The 25,286-nt window shown below is 39.3% G+C and overlaps 1 protein-coding gene across 2 annotated transcripts in view; it reads left to right on the top strand.

The window, feature by feature from the left end:
- The window catches only part of CAMK4 (calcium/calmodulin dependent protein kinase IV), a 158,337-nt gene extending 134,305 nt beyond the window's left edge, over window positions 1-24,032 (top strand). For both annotated transcript variants that reach the window (XM_066181829.1, XM_066181830.1), the window contains 6 exons: window positions 7,751-7,841; window positions 9,698-9,772; window positions 12,997-13,072; window positions 16,681-16,807; window positions 18,863-19,015; window positions 21,586-24,032. In XM_066181829.1, coding sequence (XP_066037926.1) covers window positions 7,751-7,841; window positions 9,698-9,772; window positions 12,997-13,072; window positions 16,681-16,807; window positions 18,863-19,015; window positions 21,586-21,756 — 693 coding nt within the window. In that variant the 3' untranslated portion in view covers window positions 21,757-24,032. The remainder of the gene's footprint in view (window positions 1-7,750; window positions 7,842-9,697; window positions 9,773-12,996; window positions 13,073-16,680; window positions 16,808-18,862; window positions 19,016-21,585) is intronic.
- Window positions 24,033-25,286: the final 1,254 nt, after the last annotated feature.

The following is a 25,286-nucleotide window of genomic DNA, read 5'->3' as shown; positions in this document are numbered from 1 at the left end:
ACTTTCTGAAATAATACGTCCACAAAATAAATTGATACTGGTTTTGTCTTCTGTGGCTATAAAGTGGTCCTCCGTTCATTCAGTCCCAAAACCAATCTGACTACTGGAAAGCAATGGCAGCAAAGGGGAGATAAGGATGTGTATATAACTATAACTTGATCTCACACACTTTTATTACTGAAGCCTTGTTTATGCCTGTGGAACTGGGCTCCACATTCTGACATTACCATTGATGGCAGTCTTTTATTTTGTTCCTTTTTTTTTTTCTCTTTAAGCAGGAATTCTAACATATACCTCTGCAAGACCCCTTAAAACAATCCCTGTATATTCAAAATCATTTCCATGCTTGTGTTCTATTTTGTAGAGAAAAAAATGTAACCCTTAGTAATGTTTTTTACCATATAAGCAACAGATAAATATACTTTTCCATAATCAGCACAAATAAAACAATCCAATTTCCAAAGCCAAAGCATATAGGATTTCAGGTCCTGTTCTGCATTTGAAGTTATCTGCTGCCTAAAGGATAAATGGATGCACAGGAAAAGGCTGTCATATTACTATACATATTTTAAATAAAATCAGACAAATTTGAAATAGGGGAATTTTACATGGATTTCAGTGGTGACAGCACTGTTTCAAAAACAAATTATTACGTGTCCCCATTTCCCTTTGCACTTGTCACTCTGACATCTGTGTAGCTTATATGCCTCAAAAGATTCAAAAATGTGGAAACAGAGATGCAGAAGAACTGCCTGGTTTCCCCTAGGATAAGCCTACAGTAGTTCCAGGTCACAAACCATATCCTCTTATCAATCTGCAGCTTCTGTGCAGTTGTTGGACCTGTGAAGTGCAAATTGGCAAATACATGTGTGAGATTGTAACTTTGCAGAAGTGCTCACTAACTAAAACATTTTAGATATCTCTCAATTCCCCCACACTGCATGTGTCTTGTTTTCCAAAGTCTACACCAACTTGGAATGTCGGATTCCAGGTACATTTTCAGTGATGCATTTTGAATGTTTCTCTGTACTCTGTAAGATCTCTGTTGAACTATGATTTTAGACACCACTTAGGTGGAGACTGGCTTTCCCATTCTACTTGTATAAGGTGAACTCACTCACCTTTCTAGGACTAGAAAACGGGGATTTTTTTTTCCAATATCCTTCTGGTTTATTAAGAGGTTATTTAAACTTCCTCTTAACTGATGCAAAATCTGTATCAATTAACCATGCCTATTCAAACAGTATATGGCTGTAATCAAACAAAATTACTGTGCAGTAACTTTCATTATGCATTGACCCTCTTTTGTACAGATTTTGTGAGGGCTACAGACAGAGCTTAATTACAAGTCTAGATATGCCTGAAAAGGGAGCAAAAAACCTCCCTATTTTCAACTCCATATGCATGTAATGACTGCACTTACAACAGAAGATGTCCAGTGCTGGCTTTGGTTCAAAATCCTGCAGTCTTGGTTTTGTAAAAAATTCAGCACTCAAGTCCTAAATATATTCTATCAAGCAATGAAACTGGTGGAAATTTTCCTTTTGAAAACATGACTGAATTTGGTAGTCATGATCATGGCTGTCCCATTATCAGCATCCTGGACAGAAATTGGTATAATGAAACCACTGCACCAGACATATCAGACAACAGACTTCTCCCCACTGCTCATGCACACAGAAATCTGCCATTGTCAGTCCTTAAATGAAGGTCACTGCTCAGGAAGAGCCCATCCTGGAGTTAAACACAGACACATGCGGAAGCAGAGAACAGGTCAGGGTCTTCATGCCTGGATTTGAATAACACCAGGAATTCAAAGGCTGAAGCCAGGAAGGCCAAGGCAGAAAGTGAGAATGCATCTAGCATGAGACAAAGTAGCGAGGTGACCCTGAAATAAACTGGGAGTTTGGGCGAGAGCAAAACGCAGAATATGATCAATGATATATTCTCCCTTTATTCTGTGTAAGATGGCAGGTTTTATACAGTCTACATGGTTTACAGTTACAGGTGTATTCTCATTGGCATACAGCACAGGGAAGAATGTAAACACTTATTGTTGAATAAACTCTTAAGGCAGCTACTGTGTCCATACCAATTACTGTACTTGCTAACTACTATAAAACCCTCTGACCCTTGCTAACATCTTAAGTTATAATTCCAACTGTGCCACACTCTTGGAACTGAATTTCTACCTGCGCCACTAACTCCTACAGCCCTCAGGATGAGGCCCAGTCTGGGTGATTCAATTACTGTCTATATCTGCTACAAGACAGGGGTAGCAAACTCCATCATCCTCATAAGAAGAGCTACAGGTGAATGAGACCTATTGAAAGGTGTCTAGAAGAAGGGAGCACTGTTTCTGGGTTTTTTTTTTTTTTTCTGCTAGTTTCCATTAAATGTTCAGCTATACCCAGAGGTCTAGCACATTTAATAGCACTGACTAAGCCGTAAAAGATGAGCCTAGAATAAAAAAAAATAACTAAAAATTAGCTTCAGAGTTTATGCAGATTTAGATATTTTTTTAAATTGTTTGCACCCAGTGACCTGCATATTACAATCTTTAAAGAGCAAGTTTTTTAAGCCTAAAATAGATTTAATAGATAACACTCATTTCTGATGGAGGCCAGGCAGTAAAAGAGATATATGTAGTACTCACTTCAAGAGGAAGAAGTAAGAATTAACTTCACTCCCCACAAAAATTTGAAGCAAATAATGAAGTAAAGAATATGGGGCACCTGGAGAATAACAAGGCATGGAGGTCACCAGCAAGGCAGGATTTTGTTCAGATCAAGCCATGCCAAATCAGTCTGACTTTTTCTCAAGCACAGTAAGAGACCTTATTAGTGGGGGAGAAGCAGAAGGTATTGTACTTACTTAAGTAAAGCTTTCGGTACTTGATTCATCTGACAGTTTTACAATCAATTAGCAAAATAATATCAAGGTTATGTGATTTTAAGGTGGTTAGACACTGGTTGCCTCTACTCAGAGAATGTGTATCAGTGTATCTGAACATCAAAGTGGAGGTTCAGGAGAAGCCTTGCCTGCTTTGCTTTTTTAGTGTGTTTTGTTGGTAACCTGATATGATGGAATAGAAGATCCACTTACAAAAATTCTGGACACCATAAAATTGGGGAAAGCTGCAAGTATGTTGCAGAGTAGGATTAGGAATAAAATAACTTTGCTAAAGTTCAATGTTCTTTTTGTGCAGTCAAGGACAGTGGGGAAAAAAAGAGAAAGTACTTGAAGGTTACACTGGATCTAAAGGTAGACAGAAGTGGTATATGTTGGGAAAAAAAGGTAAATACATTTATTAATACATTCTGTTGTGTTCTTTATTCTATAAAGTTTGTCAGGTCACAACTACTGGAATGCATTTTTGCATTTTCAGCAAATTAGTGCAAGTTGACACTTTCTTATAGGAGAAAACAAGAATGACCAAAAGTCTAGAAAAGACTGACCAAACAAACGTCCTGCAGTCTTAGAGAGAGCAATGATTGTGTACACGGTAAGAAGTATTCAAATGGCTCTTGCAAAAAAAGGAGATAATCTACTTTCTGTGTCTTCCATATATAGGAAACAAAGCAGTGGGCTTCATCTGCTCTTGTCAAAATCCAGGTGAGTTGCAGGAAAGGAAAGCACAGCCCTGTAATAAATTGCTTGGGGAAATTGTAGAGTCTCTAATAGCAGAGGTGTGCAAGAACAAATTGAACAAACAACTGTTGTAGGTGTAATTGATGCTGCCAAGGAGCATAGAGAGAAATGGATGATTCAGGTTCATTACAGCCCTACTTTTCTACAGTTCTATGAAATGGGTACCATAAATAAAATTAAGGTATCAGGCCAGACTTTTAAGCAGTTTACATTTGTCCTTTTGTCATAAAATCATTCAAGTTAGATAGGTACCTGAATTATTGAAGAACAAAACAAAGAACAAAAGAAAAATTAGTGCGGCAAAGTGAGAGCTTTTTGGGGGAAAAAGGCTTAGAGGGAAAGAAAAAAAGGGAAAAGTCTTTCTGTTGCAGTCATAGTTAAAGTCACAGAAATTATTCAGTCATGAATTGCTGTTGTGTACCCCAGAAGTAAAGACCAAGATGAAGGCTGCCTTCATTTTAAGCAAGTCCTGCAGAGAAGGGCCAGATGATTAGTCTGACCTCAGAGTTTATCAAAGAATAATAAGACTGTGCCACTCAATTTTGCTATAAAACTTTCCTCCCAGATTACCTGAGAGGTCTTTGTGGCTTTTTATTGGCTAGCATTCTCTATTGAAAATCTGAAGAAAGTGAAAACTGAGTATTTTAGCCACAGTGAGAGTACCACAACATGATCACATTTTAATGTGCATGCTACGGTAAACTGTTCTGCAGTGCTGTGCATTTACAAACTCTACATCCAGCCATGGAAATGAAGTATTTTCCAAGTCTAATCCATATCTTTTATGTGGGAAAAGTGATGTAATTCAGTAGTCCTAAGTTCATAAAGTGAGCTCTGGCAGGGTACCTGGGCCCAGATCCTCTCATTTGATCACACAACTTAGTCATTAAGAGACATAGTACGTAAGTAGTAGAGCACAGACTACCCGTCTTAAAATGGAAATGCATAATGCCCAAGTCTGTACTACAAACTGAGAAAGTCTTTGAAGTTATGCAAAGGAACATAACTTTTATTAAAATAGGTATATGAGAAATAAAACCAGAGCAATCAAAATATAGCACACATAAATTGAGATGTGTTATACAAAGTAGATTATGCTGATTTAACTAAACCTGTTTCTAAGCAAAGATATTTTAGCTCAGAATACTGTTCATATTTATACAAGACCAAGTAGTAGTCCCGTCAATGCCAGGAGCTTTAATGCTCTATGGGAGCAGGGCTATTGGGACAGATGAGAATTTGGAAACAGGTCAGTCCCAGAGTATCTACTAAATAAGGGATCCATGCTGAAAATGAGTGTTGCAAGGGGGTTGTGGAGCAGAAAACTCTCTCAGTAAGTGACAGGTAGCTCAGGCTGGGGACAGGAGGTCACTGCATCTGCTAGAGACATTTATTAACAATGCTGTTTGGACACAGATACCTTTTACAGATGTCCAGCCAGCTCTCCATCCCCTTAGGGATGAGATTAGTCTAGCTGGTACTTCCATGAAGAATGGGATATCCATATCCATAAAACCACTGGGATTTTTTGTTGGGTTGGTTTTGGGGTTTTTATAATCCATGTTGCCCTTCTGTCTGCTAGTTCACAACAAAACTATTTACCCTATTGGGAAAACTCAAAAAACTTGATGTATTATGAAAGATGCAAGCTGCCAACAGTAGGTCTGTTAAACCCAGGACCTGGTAGCATGAGTCATCCTGGGCCATATGCATGACTTGTCCCAGCCCAAATAGGAAGTCAAGCAGGAGAAACAATGGATGTGAGAGGAAAGAACAGGAAGGACTGATTTTAGGGAGTGACCATGGCAGGACCTGTGTGGGCTGCAGAGAGATGTCAGAGTTACTATGTCTGGGTAAGAATTCTGGATTAGATGCTGGGAAGATAAGGGGAGGCGTGGTGAAGAGGGAGTAGGTGCAGGTGTTGTGATGAGGGCATATGAGAGAGAGAGCAGATTATTGCAGTGACAATCTTTGAAAGGCATGGGTTAAGTTATTGAGGCAGTTTTCTTTTGTTGGGCACCCCCATGTGTGAGTTTTATGCAAATAGTGAGTTGGACAGAGAAGGGAAATTTTCCTGCTTGGGGTTTTGCGAGTTTGTAACAAAAAACCCAGTTCAAACTCCAAGTTCAATAATAATTGGTTAAAAAGTCACTCAGTCATGAGGCACAAGCGTGGTTAGCAGATGTTCTCAGTTATGGTTCTTGCTGTGTCTGAGAAGGAGGCCCACAAGCCAGTCTCATTTTATGACTTAAAAGGGAGGAAAAGTTGAACCCTGAAGTTTTTCCCAAAGTTCCCTCCCACAGAAATGTGTTTCTGGAAAGAGAAGAAAATTTCTATGTTTTCGGCCTCACAGCATAAAATGTTTTTAAGATTATGGGCATGTGTTAAAAAGGATTTGCTAAAAGACTGCAGACTTGGCCGGAACATTTCTCTGCACAAATCTGGTAAAGGATTTTTTGTGCAGATGATTTGGAAGTGTCTGTTTTCTATTGTTTGATCGTGAAATGTCTGATCCTTCTCACTCCTACAGAGGCAGATAAGCTGATTTGCAGCACATGAACACAGATCAGTTCAGGCATCTTTTTCTGTCCACCCCAGTGTGATGGCTTTTGGTTCACTCCCTGTGTAACACTATTACCTCTGCATGTCAAACACATCACTACTATGCTGTGGGAGTATCTTTGTTACAGTTAATGTCTGGCATGATGAAGATGTATTTTTATGTGGGGTGGACATGATTGTTTGCAGCTATGCAGATGTGGCTGCATTAAATGATGTAGCAGTGTACAATCCATCAGTTTCCATATGCTGTTGGCTGTTTTTTTACCTTGGATAATTGATTAGTTATCTAACTGTAGAAAACAGCTGGAACAAACACTTAAATTTCACTGTGAAGAGGTGAGAGTCTTTTGCTGATCTCTAAAAGCCACATCATGACAAATCCTGTGACTTTAGGATTGCAGAGAAAGTCAATAAAGAACACTTACTGCACTGTGAGAAAAACACATGTGAAAAGTACACAGTGTCACTAAAACAATGCCCAATGACAGAGCAATGTATTCCTCCTTAATGTTATTTAATCACTGGCAATTTATAGGAACTAAAATTCCAGTGAGATACACAGTCAAGAATTCACCTCAGATGCTAACTCAAGTGAACATTATAGCTGTGTTGTCTAGGTGAATATTCAACCATTTGTCATTTCCTGCATAAACAGGCACAGAGACTGGGTTCTTTTGGTAGTGAAAACACAGCCGAGAGAGATGCTACTAAAATGTAGAACATGAGACTTTTGAACAAGATAATGTGATTCTCCCCTTAAACATTTCTCTTCTAAGATTTCAGAGTTTTGTGTGAATATTTTATCTATAAAAAATACAGAATTTCTCTCACTAGTTTATCCTTTTTTGTTTATCAGTATATTGTATATTGTATTTTTTTCTATTTCTGTCCATAGCAGAGTAAATGGCAGCCATATATTTTAGAAATTTTTCTTTCCATTAGTGCAAAGCAAGAATTCAATGGTGAGTGAATCCGTATATACTGTATGTACTTTGGGAAGTCAGATGGATTTTTGGGATTTTGCAATTGAGTGGTTTTAAAACTTGTAAGAAGTCTACACCAAGAGACCCCAAACATTTTGTAGTTGGCCCAGGACACTTACTGCATCCTTTCTACTCAAATACGTCTGTTTAATTGTTTAATAATTATGTGACCATTTTCCTATCTCTCAGAATGTTATAATGTGCAGAAACAACTTTTCTCCAAGCCAGATTTTGGCATCTCATCATCTGTTAGATCGGTTCTTAGGAGCTACTGCTGTATTAAAATTCAAGGATACTTTCTGAGATATCTTTGTTCCCAAATGAACATGATGTTATCTTTGCCTTACCAAATTTTATTTTCCTATTCAGATTTCAGTATAAATCCAAGGATCCTACACTGAGCATGTTTGCAGAAAAAAGAACTGCTGAAAATTAGTGAAGTAACTCTGTGTCACACACAGAGTAAATATTAGTCTGCTGCTATAGAGAATTAGAAAGACGTCAACTCATGCTTGACCATCCTCACGTACATGCTTTGACTTTCTCTTTTTTAGTATCTGCATGCAAATGGGATTGTGCATCGAGACTTGAAGCCAGAAAATCTACTCTATGCAACACCAGCACCGGATGCACCATTAAAAATTGGTGAGGAGCATTAAATGTGTGCTTCCCTGATGCCTTTGCATCAGTAATATGTGCTGACTGACGTTTGGAGTATATGCAACTCACAATAACCCTATTTGAAGCCGGTGCTAAATGAGCAGCATGTTACTTCAGCATCTCAGCTGTACATGATCGTTTCAAAACCAATGCAAAACTAGATGCTTACTTAGAGAACTTATAGCCAAAATCATGCAAAACATGGCAGAAATTAAAGCACTGGGAACAGGAAGGATCATGAGAACAGCATAAAGTTCTGTGCACCACTTCTATGCCCCTTTTTATCTGTTAAACTAGTACCTTAAGAGGAAAGGTACATTGGTGTGAAAATAAAAACATGCAGATAAGTGGTAGAAAGCATTGAGTAAGGCTTGCTTCTGTTTTGAAGGCAGATTTGAGGGACATGGAGTGATCCTTGGAAAGAGGACAGGGAAACTCTCTGAAGCATGGTCAGCACCGTAGAGGGGGTGAGGAGGGACAAGGCTCTCCTGATCAGGAATGTATTGTGACAGTTCTGTTGGAGATGGGGCAGACACTTACAAAGGGTATGACCTTCAAAAATTTTGGGCATGCCTAGTTTTTGCTTGAGAAACAAAGAGCATCTGTGCAACCCTTCTCAGTTTGAAAATACCACCTGGTGCTCCATTAGGAGTGAGTGTTTCCATGTTTATCAGGCTGGTGCTCAGCATGGGTTTCTGGAGCCAAATTTCCATGAACTGGCCTCAAGCAATTTTGTATAAATTTCTAGGAATGTCTTAGTTCTCAGGGTGATGGTATCATAATTTATATCTCATTCTATTTCTTATCTTTCCTGGAACGGCTCTAAACTTGATAATTTAATGCAGCGCCAGTGGCTTTGGTTTGGCATCCAGAGTGTGTAGGGCTTTTGAAGCATTTCCTAAATGCCATGATTGTTCATCTTCCTGGTAAGGTCATTGCCTTGTTTAAATTGAAATCCAGTTTACAATGAGTGGCTGTGCTTATAAAAGTAAACTCTTTCTAATTAGATAAATGATAACGCAAGAAGGATAGCCATTTAGGAACAAGTGATCTATTTTTATCCTGATCTTGAGTCACAATATTCCCTTCTATATTCAGTCTAACAAAACAAAATCAAGTACTTTTATTTTGCGCTTTTAAGGCAAAGGTGATTTTCATCACCTAAACTGGGATTTTAATAAGCTCAGTTTATTCTCGGTATATTTTATATATATATATAAAAAATACTATTTTAACTCTAAAAAAAGAGTTGTGAACACTTCCATTTTTATGACTTTTGTAAAGGAGTCACGCAATTACAGTGTATATTGTAATGAAAGCCCTTGCTCTGTGAACAGTAATTCAGGGTGGAAACACTGGAGAAAGGATGATCAGTACTTCTTCTGTCACCATCTTTATGCCTAGAAGCCTTCTATCAAAATAGGGCTGGGATTTTGTTCTTGCAGAGACTACATGCTCTGACCCTTGACTAAAAAAGCAACCCAAAATAGTAATGATAATTTTACTGGATTACTCAAAGAGTGGAAACTGATTATATACCTTAAATATATTTCTGGATCTCTGCTTGTATGCCCTTTGGCCTACCACTGTACTGGCTTTCTGCTGTTTTCAGAATAGAATACAAGCTGCATTTCTATCAAGCAAGACCCAGGAATACACATTTATACAGCAAACTTTGCTTCCAGATTGCAGCATGGGAAGATTCATGAAATTAATGATTACCTCTGGAAATACCAATACCATTCATTTAACGTATAAGTATCTATTTAATTGCATATACAGCATAAAACCCTACAATTACAGGGAGTGAGAACACTAATATTCCCAAACCATCTTTACAGCTGACTTTGGACTTTCCAAGATTGTGGAAGATCATGTGACCATGAAGACAATTTGTGGAACTCCAGGCTACTGTGGTATGTTGTTTTGTTACTTACATTTGCTTTTATAACTGTAAGGTCAAAGGAAAAAGGACACTGGAGAAGACCATGAGATCACTGTTACCTCATAGAACAGCTGATAATGCAATTCAGGTGATATTGTCATTGTCCATCACCTTGTATGACATTGCCTGAAAAGCACATACACCTGCCAAGTCTGCTTTAGAGCAATCCAGTCCAGTTAGTTTCATAAAACTGTATTTCACATATTAGCTATCCATATTCTGGTTGTCTTCTCTTGTGACAGTTATACTACCAATGCCACACATCTGTAGTTAGTGCTTAGCCCTTTTTTATGACCATCTTCATATATTATAAAAATAGGATAAGGCTTATTCCCATAGAAGAGCCCTCAGAGTTATGTTAACTTGGTGGGAAGGATTGAGGCTGAATATTTCTCCAGAGAAGGGAAGAAAGGAGCTTTATGCCTATAGTCATGTGCCTATAGCAATCCTTGATTTACAGCTCAAGCTAACTGACTGTGCAGAAGTCCTGGAGCCCAGAAAATATTCAAGCATTACTTTCCAGAATTGGAGGAAACCCAGGAGAAATACTGTTTAAATGCCAAATTAAACTATGAATAATTGATGGTTCCAGGCTGCCAGCTCCCATATCCTGCCCACCGATCTATCAGCAACTTCTCCAGAAAGGACACAGCAACAAAAACACATACTGGAGTCTGAATACTTTGGCATCAAGACTTGGCAATCTACAATCCTTGGGATGTACAGATTGATGCAGAGGACTGAAGGCAAGATGGTCACAGAGAACTTAGTTTGCTGCAATGTTGTGCTTTCAGTGAACTTAACAGGAAGAGCATAAGTGATTTCTGAGAGTAGTTCAAAAAATCAAGCCCATGCAAAGCAGTGATTCATGATCAGTCTGTTACAGGCAACATCTAAACAACAGCAATGTGTTGGAGAAACCCATTCACCAAAAGCAAACTTCTGGAAATCTTAAAATATACTAAAAGTCCTTCTGTTCATGGTTGTGCAAGTATAATGTGGGAAGGGGAAGAGATTGCATTGATGCTCGTAGATACAGCCAACCCACTGTGCTCCAGAAATGTGGCAGTCATCCCATATGCATCACAGATCCAGTGGGACCAGGGTCCTCAAGCTGTGCCTATCAAGCTGCTTGGGCAGATATTGATTCCTCTTTACTGTTACAGAACTGGAGTCCCCCAAAACTGCCTGGCCTTTCTGTCTGCTCCTCACTGCAGCAGAAGGAACTGCCTGAAATGGTCTGTCTTTCCTTCCAAGTAAAACAGAATATCAAAAATAAAGCCTAAATAAAGTGCCAGGTAAATAGACTGATAAAACCACTAAGGTTGGAAAAGACTTCCAAGATTGTGAAGTCCAACCTTTGACTGAACACTACCATGCGCACTGAACCATGGCACTAAGGGCCATATCCAGTTGTTTCTGGAGCTCCAGGGATGCGTAGAGACTCCCTGAGCCTCCTTTATTCCAGGCTGAACACTCACACCTCCTTCAGCTGCTCCTCTTAGGATATACTCTCTATACCTTTACCAGTTTCATTGCCCTTCTCTGGACATGCTCCAGCTCCTCAAGGTCTTCGTGGTTGTAAAGGGCCCCAAACTGGACACAGTATTTGAGGGGTGACCTGACCAGTGCCCAGCACAGGGCGGGGGATGATCATTGCCTCACTGTTGCTGACACAAGCCAGAAATACACTTGGCCTTCTTTGCCACCTGGGCACAGCTGGCTCATGTTCAGCCACTGTCAATCAGCACATCCAGGTCCTTTCCTGCAGAGCAGTTTTCCAGCCACTCTGTCCCCAACCTGTAGCACTGCAGGGGGTTATTGTGGCTCAAGGCAGGACTGACACTCAAATCTCATTGAACTTCATCCCATCGGCCTTGTGTCATGGATACAGCCTGTCCACACCACTCTGTACAGCTTTCCTAGTTCCCACCTGACTTGGTGTCATCTGCAAACTGACTGAGAGTGCTGTTGATCCCCTCATCCAGACCTCATCCAGGATAAAGAGGTAAAATAGGACTGTCCCAACACTGAGCCCTGGGACACCCCACTGGTGCCCAGCCACCAGCTGGATGTAACTCTATTCACCACCACTCCCAGGGTCCAGATGTCCAGACAGTTTTTCACCCAGTGACACCACAACTGTCCACACCATAAGCAGCCAGTTTTTCCAGGAGAATGCCATGGGAGACAGTGCCAAAGATTTTAATAGAGTCCCCACAGACAACATCCACAGCCCTCCCCTCATCCACCATATGGATCATCTCCTCATGAAAGGATATAAGGTGGGTTGGGCAGGCCATGCCATTCTTGAACCCCTGCTGGCTGTCCTGATCCCTTGTACTGTCCTCTATGTGCCATGTGATCGCATTCAAGATGATCTTCTCCATGATCTTCCCTGGCACCGAGGTCTGGCTCACAGGCCTGTACTTCCCTGCATTCATCTTCCTGCTCTTCTTGTGGATGGACATCAGAGTAGCCACACTCCAAATCATCTGGGACCTTCCCAGTTAGATAGAACTGATGATCAGTGATGCAGAGCAGCTTGGCAAGCTCCTTTGCCAGCTCCCTCAGCAACCTTGTTGAATCCCACCTAGTCCCATGAACTTGTGAGTGTCTAAGTGCCTCAGCAGGTCACTACCACCCTCCTCCTGGATTGAACAGGGTCTGTTCTGCTCTCTATCCCTGACTGCCATCTCAGGGGCTGGTTCCCTGAGGGTAAACAGGCCTTGCTGTTGAGGACTGAGGCAAAGAGGGCATTAAGTACCTCAGCTTTTTCCTCATCTTTGGTTCCAGTGTTTGCCTCTGCATCCAAAAAAGGATGGAGCTTTTCATTGGCCCCATTTTTGTTGATGATGTATTTATAAAAACACTAAGTAAAATACTGAAGTTAAAGCACCACCTTCTTGATCACATTGTAGCTGCAGTGCAGCTGTAGCTTTCTGTAGTTCCTTTCACAAACGTAAAGAACAATTTGAAACCAAAGTACACTTCTGATTTTATGCTGGCACTGCTTGGTCATGACTTCTCTTGTTTTATATTAAGTGAAGGGGATCATCTGCCTAATTAAGGGCTTAAATGGGCAGTCCTAACTTTTTATAAAAGACATGACTGTGCATGGACTTCAACTGATTTTGTAACTGTTATTTCTTCACTCACCTTTTGTGTTACTGACAAGTGTTTTGTCCTCTGCAGCACCAGAGATACTACGGGGATGTGCCTATGGCCCTGAGGTGGACATGTGGTCCCTGGGGATTATCACCTACATCCTGTAAGTGCAGACAGTGTGACAGAGAGCTTCACTTTTTAGCACCCACAGGATTTCACGACACTATGAGCTTGCTATTGGAAAAGACAAGATCCTGAACTTTAATTATTATATTCCTAACCTTACTGAAGTAAGTCAAATCCTAGAGGAGTGTGGCAAAAACTCAGTTTAAATATTTGATAAATGTAACACTTCTTCCTGCACAGCAGCAAGATCTGTGCAGAATCATGATTAATTAATGTGAACGAGTATAGACCAAAAGTTCCAAACACTTGTGTTTAAATAGGCATTTGTGTCTAAGTCTTATTGTGTTTAGTCATTATTCAATTGGTAAGAATTATAAATACTTGATTGTATTGATTGAATCTTTCAAAGGTTGATTATTGAGAAGGGAAAATAGCATATGATGTATTGACTCTCTTCTTTATGGAAGAATAATTATGCAACTTAATTTAGATAATGACAGTCCTAAAATGGCTTGTTTAGTTACATACAATACTTCTAGGATGCCTTTTATGGGAAGAAAATGAGATTTTACACATGTACCTTAAAGATATGGAGGATTTTATACATGTGGGCCATTATCCCTCCACTACTACTTGCTATGTCCAGCAAGTACAGTGTGCAGTAACACAATTATTTTCCTCTTTTGCAAAGAAAGAATTATATTCTCTAGAGTTTTTACTAAAAGTCCATGTAAGGCTATATAAACACTCTAATGGTAGTATCAGAAAACATTAACCTTTTTTTCTGCACATAATTTTCAAATAGTTCACAGGTCTCCTTTTGGGTACCTGTAAATAATAGGCTACAATATTCCTATTTGCCATTTTGTTATTTGCTGCTTTTTAAATGTGTGTATCTTTGTGTCAAGGTCTGGTTTAAGATCCAGACCTTGTGTTGAAGATCACATCTCAGATATTATCTGCCAGGTGCTCATTTCTTGTAATTTCTAAGGTTTCCACTCATGACGGAGAGATGTGAAATTTGCCAGGAAGGCTGTCCCTAAGACTGGAGAGGTGACTTTTGTTGTCCCTTTACAAAGCCACCTAGTTTAAGTTATGGCCTTTCCTTGTTACTCAAGGTTTAATTAAGTTGTTGCACTTCAAACTAAGAACCTTTTTTAAGCAAAACTTGTTTTCAAGTGTAAGCAAGCTCCAACCAAAAGCAAACAATTCCTATCTGAATATCTGGAGTGGCACTTTCACAGCCTCTCAAAACCTTCCAGCTGTTCAGGGGATGCTCCCAATCCACACTAAACCTCTGCAAGTTTGTGAGAGTTCCTATCCTGGATGGGGCTGCATGACTGTAGATACCCTTCTATTCTTCCTGCTTCTAATCCTGTACTACTCCCACCTCAAAATCTGATTTGATCTACAGGAACAAGACAAGCAAAAATCTACCTGTCTGTCTCTTCCATTTAGCTTTAACAGTACTCCACATTTAAAACACTTCTATTGTGTGTAATGTTTTGTGGATCAATATGTCTGATGGATTAGAAACTGAGACCAGAAAGGTACATGTAAAATTACTAAGTCATTAATGCTGCAGTCCAGAGGACAATGTTGCATGTCTCAGTCTCATAGTTCAGTAAAGGAAACCCACTTACAGAGTCAGAAAAAACCAAAACATTCTTGTATGGCCCCCCAGAATGGAGTAGATGTAAGAGTTAACAACCATGTTACAGGGGATCTGCATAAAACTCTATCTTGCTATTAATCAAAGATGAATTATCATTTGATTAAAAAAAACTTTGACACATAATTCTGACAGAATTCTCAGTTTTTCCTGAGACAAATTATATTAAGACCTATTGGTGATAACTGTCATAATTCGAGGGAAGCCACATGTATAGTTTTAAAAGTCAAGGGGAGCAGTCCTTTTGTATTCCTAAAGCAGTTTAGAAATCCTTCCGCATGTCTGAGATGCAGACAGTGGTCAACAAATACAAAGACTTTGCCTGTAGTTGAAACTGCATGGATTTATTTAAAGGTGTTATTTTACTAAGTTACTTTATAGGACACAAAACACCATCTGGTCATTTTTAGTCATTTTTAAGCTGTTTACATTGACTTTTCCTTTATTTGTAGGTAACTGATTTAAAATTAATCACAATAATAAAATGTTATTTCAAAATAAAATTAAATCAAGAGCAGCCACAGTAGTCTTGCACTGTTTTAATCTAATTTGAAATCTCTGTATTTACTCATCTATTTTGGCATGTAGCAAAAAAAAAAAATCTGCTGAAATGGATTTTTAAGTAGAAGAATATCTATTGTAGTTGTTAATAGGAAAACAATAAGTGATAGTAGTAAATTACAGTGAAAACAGAGAGTTCACTTAGGAGGCTTCCAACAGAGTCACAGCAAGGCTTAAGCAGGTTCTTACTGTCATTGGTTACACGGATCCAAAAGGCAGTTTGGGCTGAGCCAGTGAGGGGCTGTGCTCAGGGGTGTTCCATGGGGACAGCAGGGACCTGCTGCAAGCCCAGGAATGGTGAGAGGACAGGCAGCAAACAGGAGAGGGAGCAGCAGAGGGGCTCTGGCTGGCCACCACCTACTGAAGCACGAAGTTTGGAGGCTGGATCCTTGTGTTTTAATACATCTCTTCCAGACTTGGAAAAATAATGTGTGTAGAATGTGCTTGCAGTGAGGTGTTCCTCCTCTTCAGCATGTGGAATGTGATGCAGCTGTTCAACCCACGGCTATGCACCACTCCCAAAACCACACTTCCTCCATGAACCTCAACCTCCTTTTTCAGAACAGTAAGCGCATTGTTTTTAAAAATACAAAACCAAGTTAAAATGTAAGGCTTTTCTAGATTTGTTGCTGTCTTGATCGTTATGATCTGCTGTTGTTTTCTTCCCATCATCTTACTGCTTGTTGCATTTTCTGGAGGCAGAGGAGCAGATAGACTTCCTCTGTTAAGCTCAGATCACTTACTGGCTGAATAGGAAATTCACTTTTAAAAATCTGATTATGTGTGCAGGCATGATTAAAATGCAGTGAAGCGATAAAAAAGGAGATTTATACAAATGGAGAACACATCTATGAGTCTGCTTTCCCTGGGGCCAGCAGTGTGTATCTCTGCTGAGATCTCTATTATTCAATATATTTATAAATGCAGCCATTACTGAGATCACAAGACTTCTGATTTGTAGGTTACCTAAGTAAAGACGAGGGCTGATCATGAAAACTTGCCAAAGCTTCTTACATAATGTGGCTGATAGGATGAAAAAATGTACAGGGATGAACCTGACTAAAAATCAGTCCTAACTGGATATATAATATCTTCTAACTTCATGTGTAAGATGGGTTTCCTCAGCTAATTCCTTTTCCTCTGGCAAGAGTTACAGGGATTCTGATAAATGCTCTTTGATCCTGTTTTAATAGTTCCCATTAAACACATGCGAAAATAGAAAAGTTGCTATTAGAAAAGCCTTTCCCAGTACTTAAGAATACTTACGACCACATTTTGTGCAATTAGGAGTTCATGAGTACATCCAGGTCTGGTTTCCCAAAGTGATCTACAGAATACAAAGCAGGGAAAAATACTATCATGAACTGTTTCTAACAACACAAGACTAATTAATTTCTTTTTTATCCTTTCAGACTTTGTGGCTTTGAACCATTTTATGATGAAAGGGGAGATCAGTATATGTTTAAGAGAATCCTGAGCTGTGAATATGACTTTGTGTCCCCCTGGTGGGATGATGTGTCTCTGAATGCCAAGGATTTAGTAAGTAAAACAAAAATGAGACTGGAGTATTTAGTATTTCTGCCACTGAGAAAGAGTCCATTTTGGGATGGGAGCAGAATAATTGGTTAATTAATTGTTCATAATTGTTTCCTCTTGTCTTTGCTACATTAGGGTGCTGTTAATATCCCCCTGTTAGTCCAGTGCTGTAAATACACACTCAGAACATGGACATTCAGGTTCCTCTGTGAAGTAAGCCATAGACTGTTGGCAGCTGTCACAGTGTTCATGTATGCCTGCCTTTCCTTCCGGCTCTGAAGTGTCTCACCATTCCTCTTTTCTGGGCAAACACCTTCAGGGGAATGTAGAAACAAGCCCTTCTTTTTGAGCAATTTTCAAGCCTGAATTTTGGGGAAGAATATAAAAAGGAATGAAACTTTCCCCCCCACTGCTTCTTCTGACATACTTTTTCTGTCAAAGTTTTTTTTTTAGTAGGTGAGGAAAGATTGACTACTTTTAAATATTCTCCATTAGCAAAATGAAAGGGCTGGCATGCTATCTGCACTGTATTCTTTTATTACTGGTTAAAGTAATTTGGATCCAGGAGACACTGATCTGCAAAGATAGGTATGCTTGAGTCTGACTTTTGTGAATGATAACTTGAATAATTCAGTTATTTCACTAGCACTGAAAACACAAGTGCTTTGTTCCATATATATTTATACAAACTGTGTCACAAAATACTATGTCACTGGTGTTGGTGAAAGTGCTTCAGGATATTTTAAATGGAAGAACTGTCTAAGTTTAAAGTACCTTTTTGTTGTTTTATGAGATGTGAAGTTTTTCTAAGGCCAAAAAAATATAATTTACTTCCAAATAAACAGCAGTCTGCAGGTAAAGCTTTTGTCCAAACTGCTTCATACTGTTTTAGTAAAGTAAAGCTCAAACTTTCAGGTTTGAACATTGCATAGCAAATCATAGATGATGACAGTGACTCTCAAAACCCATGCTGTGGGCAGTTCAGTGTTCAGCTGAAATGATTTGCTTAACTCAAGGTGTTCCTTGGAGACACAACCAATATTCACCACAATGCCTGTTCTCCTGCACGCACTTCAGGGCAGCAACTTTCTTTAAAAAGCTCTTTGTAGGGAGATTTCAGAGAACCCTAAATCAAGTTTTCCCTCACCCTTGGGCATATGGGAGCATGGGAGCCCTGTGCCATCACTTTCACTCTGCTAAAGAGGGTCTGCAGTCAGGAGAGCTGGGTAAGTGTGGCTCTGTAGAGCCATCTGTGTACTTTGTTACTTCATCCTCACCTTTCTTCTTTTTTTAAAACACCACTTGTCCAGAGATACAGTAAAACCCATGGAATGTCACTTGACTGGACACATTTTTTGTCCATCAGGACCATCTGCAGTCCCAGGGGTATGTGGTACGTTTGCAGTGCCTTTTTCCCAAAAATATTCTACTGTCATGTTTGTAGAAGTCCAGGTTTGCTGGCTTTGGTGATAGAAAGAATGGTGTAAACAGCATTAGTTTCAGAGTGGCCTAAGAAAAAAAACACTTGCACAGTGCTTTTTTTTATGTGTACATGAAGTTTTACAGTGACTGAAAACAACATTTCCTTTGTGATATACCTGACAGGGACTGCAGGGTACAAGTCTGCATGAGCTGCGTATGCATAATTTAAACTTTCTAATCCAGTTTAAAATTTGTCCAAATCCAAAAGCAGAGATACTGCTCAGAAATTTTGAGAATTTCTTAGGGTTTTTGTGACAATTCAGACATGAAAGAGCCTATGATAGATACAGGTCATCTGCATTGGTACATACCCTTAATATGTTGGTAACCAGTTGATTCTTTCTCTTCTCTCTTCCCCCTTAGTGGCTGTCTTAATCAGATGTTATTTATGGAGGACCAAGAAATGCCAGAAGCAGAATACTTGCAAAGACACAAATGAAAATTCTTGTTGGTTTCTTAGAATGTCTCACCTAAGATGCTCCCCAAACCAAGACCAGAGCCCCCAAATGCAAAACTAGGTAAATTTGAATGAAGAATAAGGTTGACAGTCTTTTGTATTTCTTGCTTGTGATGCAGGTTAAAAAGTTGATTGTTTTAGACCCAAAGAAACGCCTCACCACTCTACAGGCTTTGCAGCACCCATGGGTCACAGGGAAGGCAATAAACTTTGCACACATGGACAACGCACAAAAGAAACTTCAAGAATTCAATGCCCGGCGTAAACTTAAGGCAAGTCTCTGCTCATAGTCTCTGTTTTGGCTATGAAAGCATGCAATTAAATTAGTAGCCTTGCAGAAACCTTGCACATTTTTGAGAACAATATTCCATGGTATTGTGGAAGCTTTTTATTTAAGATGTCTGATGAAGACTGAAGAAGTTTGAAGCTGATTTAGTCAATGACTGAAGCCAAAAAAATAAAAATGTGTGAAGTTGATTGAAAACTCTACCTGCACAGATAGGACTGCTGAGGATGTACACGGCTTTCACAAAGTCTTTACTTTCCATCTTTTCTTCCCTTCTTCCTTTCTTGCTTCTGTCCATCAGTCTGTCCTGTATTGCTGGTGCACCCTTAGAATACTGCCCAGAAAGAAAAACATACTGAGTAATTTCCTAATGAGTATCCATAAATCTAGAAGAAAATTAATCTATTAAAGCATATTTTGATTCCTAACCCACTCTGAGTTACTCATACCTATCAATAAAAGCAGGAGGTTTAAGCCATCCTTCTGTATGAACTAGAGTCAGCATTTCAGATATGTAGGTCTATAAAATGTCGCCAGGATGCTCCTTTACCATCCAGTCTATATATCTACCATGGGAGGAAGCAGAGAAACATCTTTAGGTGCAAATAGCAGGCAACTGGACATCTGACTGACATAGTATCAGGAAACTTTCTTCTCCCCTAATCCATTCTTCAGTTTTTAAGGATTTTCATCTGCTCAGAAAATAATTCCAAGGATACTTCAGCACAGAAATTGTTAGCAATAGCTACAGTGAAGCTGCCCTTGTAGGCCTGGGGAATAAGAGTAAAAAGCAACTTAACTGAGAGATTTAGTAAATTTCATAGAAAAAACAATTCACAAGAAACTTTGGCTTCATTATTTTTTTCAGTAGAGAACTGTAACAGAGAATTTCTACAGGGCAAAGAAATTAATTTTGTCATTTACAAAGTTCTCAGAGATTGTAGATATAATTCATATTGACGTTTTGATTTTGTTTTTCTTTATATTTTTACACCAGAGATATTTTTGAAGCTCATTTTATTTAGACCCCTACAGTAAAACAATTTAATCTTTTGTGATTACAAACTATCACTTTTTATAAGTTTATTTTTTCAATGCTTCTCTGTTAAAGATTAAATTACAAATCTCCAATTATTAAGAGGACTGACTGAAGTTAGCAGTTATTGTAGAGTTAATAATTTTCCACAAAAATATCTGTAAAAGAAACAGTAAATTCATAGACGATTAATTCCAATTAATTTTTAAAAAACTAAAACCAAAGCAGACATCAAAGCAGTGAGTACACAATTTAGCTGTTGTTTTGTTAGTGAGAATAATAGGTAATTATCTCCTCTTTCCCAACATAAAAGTCCATCAGAAAGCTTTCCTTATGTAAAGACAAATTTTAAAGAGTAACTCTAAAGGTCTCAGTCAGGATTTGGTTTCTCATAGGCTGTGTTGAATATGTTTTATAAACATCCAACACTGCTTCTGAGAGTAAATTACATTGAAAGTGCCTTTAGACATTATAGTATCAAGTGGCTTGTTCTGTTTGTAATCAGTTTTCGAAAGTCCTCTCATCACTAGTGAGATGTGGATGTCTGTGGATGTCTGTGATTTTTCCTTTAAGAGGTCTAGTCTCCCAAGATTCTTGCCACCTTCTTTGGTTTATGCCTTATAGTATTTCTTCATAATTTGTTGCAGCTGATTCTTTTTTATTGACAATATTTATGTTATCTCTTTTTCATTAATGTCTTCTTTCTTTCCTTTTTTTTTTCTTCTTTGTGGGAGTTTTTTGTTTGTATCTTTTTTCTTTTTTTGTGTGTGGGAGCTTTGTGTGTGTGTGTGATTACCTCTCTAAAGAACCCACAAAACTTGCTGCATATCTTCCTGCAGATCCACTTCTTTGATGACTAAGCAAAAGCTGCCAAGTCAAAAATAGCGTGAGTTGTCACATACAGAAATTAGCATGTATTTTCCTCACCTCTGTATGTCTGGTTTTTTCAGGCAATAAAACTCTTCAAGGCAAGGGCTAATATAACTGTCTTCATGTTTGTCTTAATTTTGTGATATTTCATGTGATATGAAAGCCTACCCCCAGTGTGTATTTTTATATGTCTAGACTTAGAAAGTTGCCTATGTGCTCCACAACATTGTGCTTGGAATATACAACAGTGCAATAGTGATAAATACTATATTCCCTCATTAAATTTTCAGGGAATAATCAGTGATAATACCATTATTATTCTGACAGAAGATGATGACTTTTGCCACCCAACTTCAACACGGGACACCTGACATAGTTCCTAAAAAAAAAAAAAAAGCAGTTATAGCTGAAAAAAATTTGTGTTCATGTCACCTGACTTGTAACCTTGTGAAAGCAGCAATTTTAAACCTCAATCCAATATTCCACGTGGCCTTCTGAATCCACCCAGGCCCAGGCAGGTATCCAAAGGTGACATTCCCAGGAAGACCACATGCAGTTGCAGTCGCATTCCCTGCTAGGGCAGTGCTGAGGCCGCGGTGCCGACGGCCCGTGCCTCCTAAGGAATGTTTGCTTGGTCCTCTCTCTCCCAGGCTGCGGTGAAAGCCGTGGTGGCCTCGACGCGCCTTGGCAGCGCCAGCAGTCACAGCACCCACGACGGCCACAAGCCCGGCCACAGCCCGGCCCCCACCCACGACACCCAACCCACGGAGAAACCCACTCAGGAAGCGACAGCAGCGGCGGCTCCAGAAGAAATGCTTTAGGTCGATGTTGCTCGCTCATGGCGGCAGAGATGTGTCATTTCATACACCAGCTACCTTGTCATCCAGTGAGACAGATTAGTAAGCTTGGCCTCTCTGGTTCTGCTTTGGGGTGCCACAGGCCCCGCCTGGTGATCCTACCTTCAGTGCATGTGACTGCTTATGAAAATAGTAAACTGTTCCATTAGGCATGTCATGGAAACAGTGTAATTTGCAGTAATACCGGCAGGTGAAAACATGGGGATTATTAACTACCTACCATAATGTGTATACTTCATCTATCTAGTGTTTCTAGGTGGCATTTGAAACAAAATGCTATTTTGTTTGGTTTTATGGGAGTAGGTGTATGTTCTCCATTTCTTTGAACTGTTTCCTTCCAAGTTCATAGTCCTTCAGCAGACAAAATGGAAGGAAATACCAAACCAATGCTTTTAAAACTGATGTATGAAATAATTTTTTTATCTGTAAAATTGAAAAAGTATTTGGGGATTTACATAAAAAAAAATAAAAACCACCAAAAAACCAACCAAAAAACATTCCACTACTTCTGAGAAGAAATTGAAATGGTAGTTCCACTGGGCATGAAAACATACATTGTTCAAGCTTGGATTGAGAATGCCTTATCCTGACTTTTTCTGTTTATATACAGTATTTTAATAGCAACCAAATTTACTCAGATTTCTGGCATTTCATTCCACAGTAATGTGTTAGTGAAACAAAACCATAGATTAACCAGGGATTAGAGTATCTGCAAATTTTGGCATACCATTATATTTATTCGTTAAAATTCTAATCTGCAGCTAGAAGACATTTTATAGGCTCTACGGAAATAATCTGCTTTTAAGTAAATTGTAAATGCTTGAAGGAAGCTTTTCTACAACTTACTGATTTTGCTTTGGGGAAATGCTCTAGTGCAAGGTCTGGAAGCAAGTAGTACAACCTAGTTGGTTCCTGGGTAGTTTAGCATCATGAGTGAGCAGTTTCCACTTGTAATTAGCCCACATTTTCCTAACAAAGGACCCCTCCTGTAAAGTGATCCACCAGCACCGATCTTGCAGCCACCCAGAGCTGTGTCTTGAGTTAGCAGCTGTGTGCATCAATCAGCTTGCAAAAGTAGGGTCAGGCTCTTCAACTATGTTGATGTTTTTGTTGAATGTGATTGATAAGAACTGAAAAACTTACATGCATCAGTGTGTATGACCACTTACACTTGTTTGTTATCTATTTGACAGCATGTGACTATTGTACTGATATATTACAAAAATAGCAAAAACAACCTGATGTACAAAAATGTCATTTGTGCTTGTTAAACTTTTTAATACTTAGAGTTACTTAAAATCCTAATACAATCATCATTCCTCTTTTGCTTTAATGTTTTTATGTTGTTAGGCTTTGCACAACTTGCCCTGAAAAACTACAGCAGCTACTGAAAAAACCAAGACTTTAGTAAAACATTCAATGACTACATTTCCTGATGAAATTAAAGGGTAATACAATGTTATTCATATTTGATTAAAAAAATGTGCTCTAAATCAATATATAAAGGAGGATTAAAGACCCTGTCATTATGGGGTGAAAATGCATGCTAATGCCTTATTTTACTTAAGATTTTTTATCCATTTCTTTGAACTCTTTGAACTTGTACAAAAAGTTTTGCTAACTAAGAAGGGTTGAAATTTAAAGTACATCCATCCATTCAGTTTTCAAGAACAAACTTTGAGGTCAACTGAAACATCTGACAGGGGCATAGCAGCTGCATGCAAGCCAACATGACACTTACAGATTTTTCCCTTGGAAACAAGTACAACAAGATGAAGAGAACTTTGGAGAAGATCATAGGTACATCCACCTGTCTCACTTTTTACTACCTGTCTTACCTCCTTTGAGGTCATTGCAGGAAAAATGCAATTCTCAGCTACTTTACTCCACCCTCTTATACTGTGGTGAAGTAATCCAAGTTCGGTCAGTAGGGAAGTTTGACGGGAGAGGCTGGATTTCTGTAATGTTTCATCCTTCATTTGGGATAATTGCTTCAAACCTGCAGAAGGGGTGTTGGCTGCGCATTAACTGCACATCTGTGGGAGTTTGGGCATAAATTCCTTCATCTGAGGCACTGTTTCTTGAACTGAAAAGTGGTCCCAGCTGATTCCCAATGGTGGTTTTTGCCAAATTATACCACAGGGTATCATAACTATGAACTGATGTCATCCAACAGGAGACGTCTCTATGACAGCATGATCTTCAGAGGCAACTCAGTTTTGTGTGTAAAGGCTCTGGAACTTCAGGGGGTTTTTTGCTTTGTTTTTATTTATCATCCTCAACATTAAGCAATTAGGATGTCCGTGCTGAGTCTATGATTACCAGTATGTGACTCAGTAAAGCTGATGTATTTGATGTATGACAGCACCTTTGTGTATGCATGCACTGGAAGACAAGAGTGTTACCTGCATTGGCTTTGTCTGAAAAATCATATCCTGGTGGCATCTGCTGTAGTGCAGACTGGGATGTGCAACATCAGTGTCTTACTGTGGCTGAGAAATGTGAACACACTTGAAAACTACTGGAGATGGACCAGATGTTTCCAAATCTGTCGTTATAAGCAGCAGGGGATTTCCTGGGTTCAGAAAGATTCCCTCCAAACTAGAAGAGATTTTGTGTAATTTTAAACACTTTTGCTTGCAGTTTTGTGGATGACATGGAAGATTGCATTGTGTGAGCCTGGTGCTGGTTTGTTGGCTGAAATTTGTACTTTACAGTGTGCAAACATGCTGTAAGGAGGCAGACACATGGTAATCAAACTTCTGAATGCAGAATACCATCAAGGCAAAAGTTTTTGATTCAGCAGGTTCTTCAGAAGAAGGGTACTAAATGAACAAGGCTGGTGGCCACACTGAGTGACAAAAACTGCCCAGCAGTCCCTTTGTCTTGGTGAATAGTGCAAAATGCTCTGAAAAGCTGTGTGGTAGCAGAGCAGGATAAAAGCATCCACCAAAAAGTTTTTTTGAAGTGACTCAGACCAGTAGGGACGTCCAGGCTGCAGGAGGCTGTGGCTCACAGGCAGCTAGGCCTCCACACAGCTGGCAGCCATGGGAAAAGTGAAGACAACATTTTCTGCTGTCCAGCACCAGGGAAAGGGAAGATTATACTAGGAGTTGTTAGTGTTCAACTCAGCAGAAGGAAAGCACTATCTGACAAGCAGCAAATGCTGCAGGACTTTGGAAAACAAGCTGTTGTTTCTAGATAAGTATACCTCAACTCCTGCCCATGTGCTGGGTCATCTCTGGGGCTTTAAGAGCAGCATATGAAAGTGTCGGGTGGAGGACTCCCTGCAGATCCTTGCACAGTGTCCTGCACATTGCCTGCTTACAAAATGACAGACACAAGTGTCAGCACAGTCCTTGACCCCAGACTTATGCAGAGGCTGTTTCTTCTGGGGAAGAACTCATTTTAGTGTGGCTGAGCCAACCTTGTTGCTGCTGAGGTTGTGACTGCATAGCTTCTGGAGGCATGGCATTCATGTAACAAAAAATATC

This window comes from Chamaea fasciata, unplaced genomic scaffold, assembly GCF_029207755.1.
Source record: "Chamaea fasciata isolate MVZ Bird 193981 ecotype frontalis unplaced genomic scaffold, bChaFas1.0.hap1 SCAF_4, whole genome shotgun sequence".
Taxonomy (NCBI): domain Eukaryota; kingdom Metazoa; phylum Chordata; class Aves; order Passeriformes; family Sylviidae; genus Chamaea; species Chamaea fasciata.
Note: the sequence above shows the minus strand (reverse complement) of the source record. Positions and strands in the feature narration are given on the sequence as shown.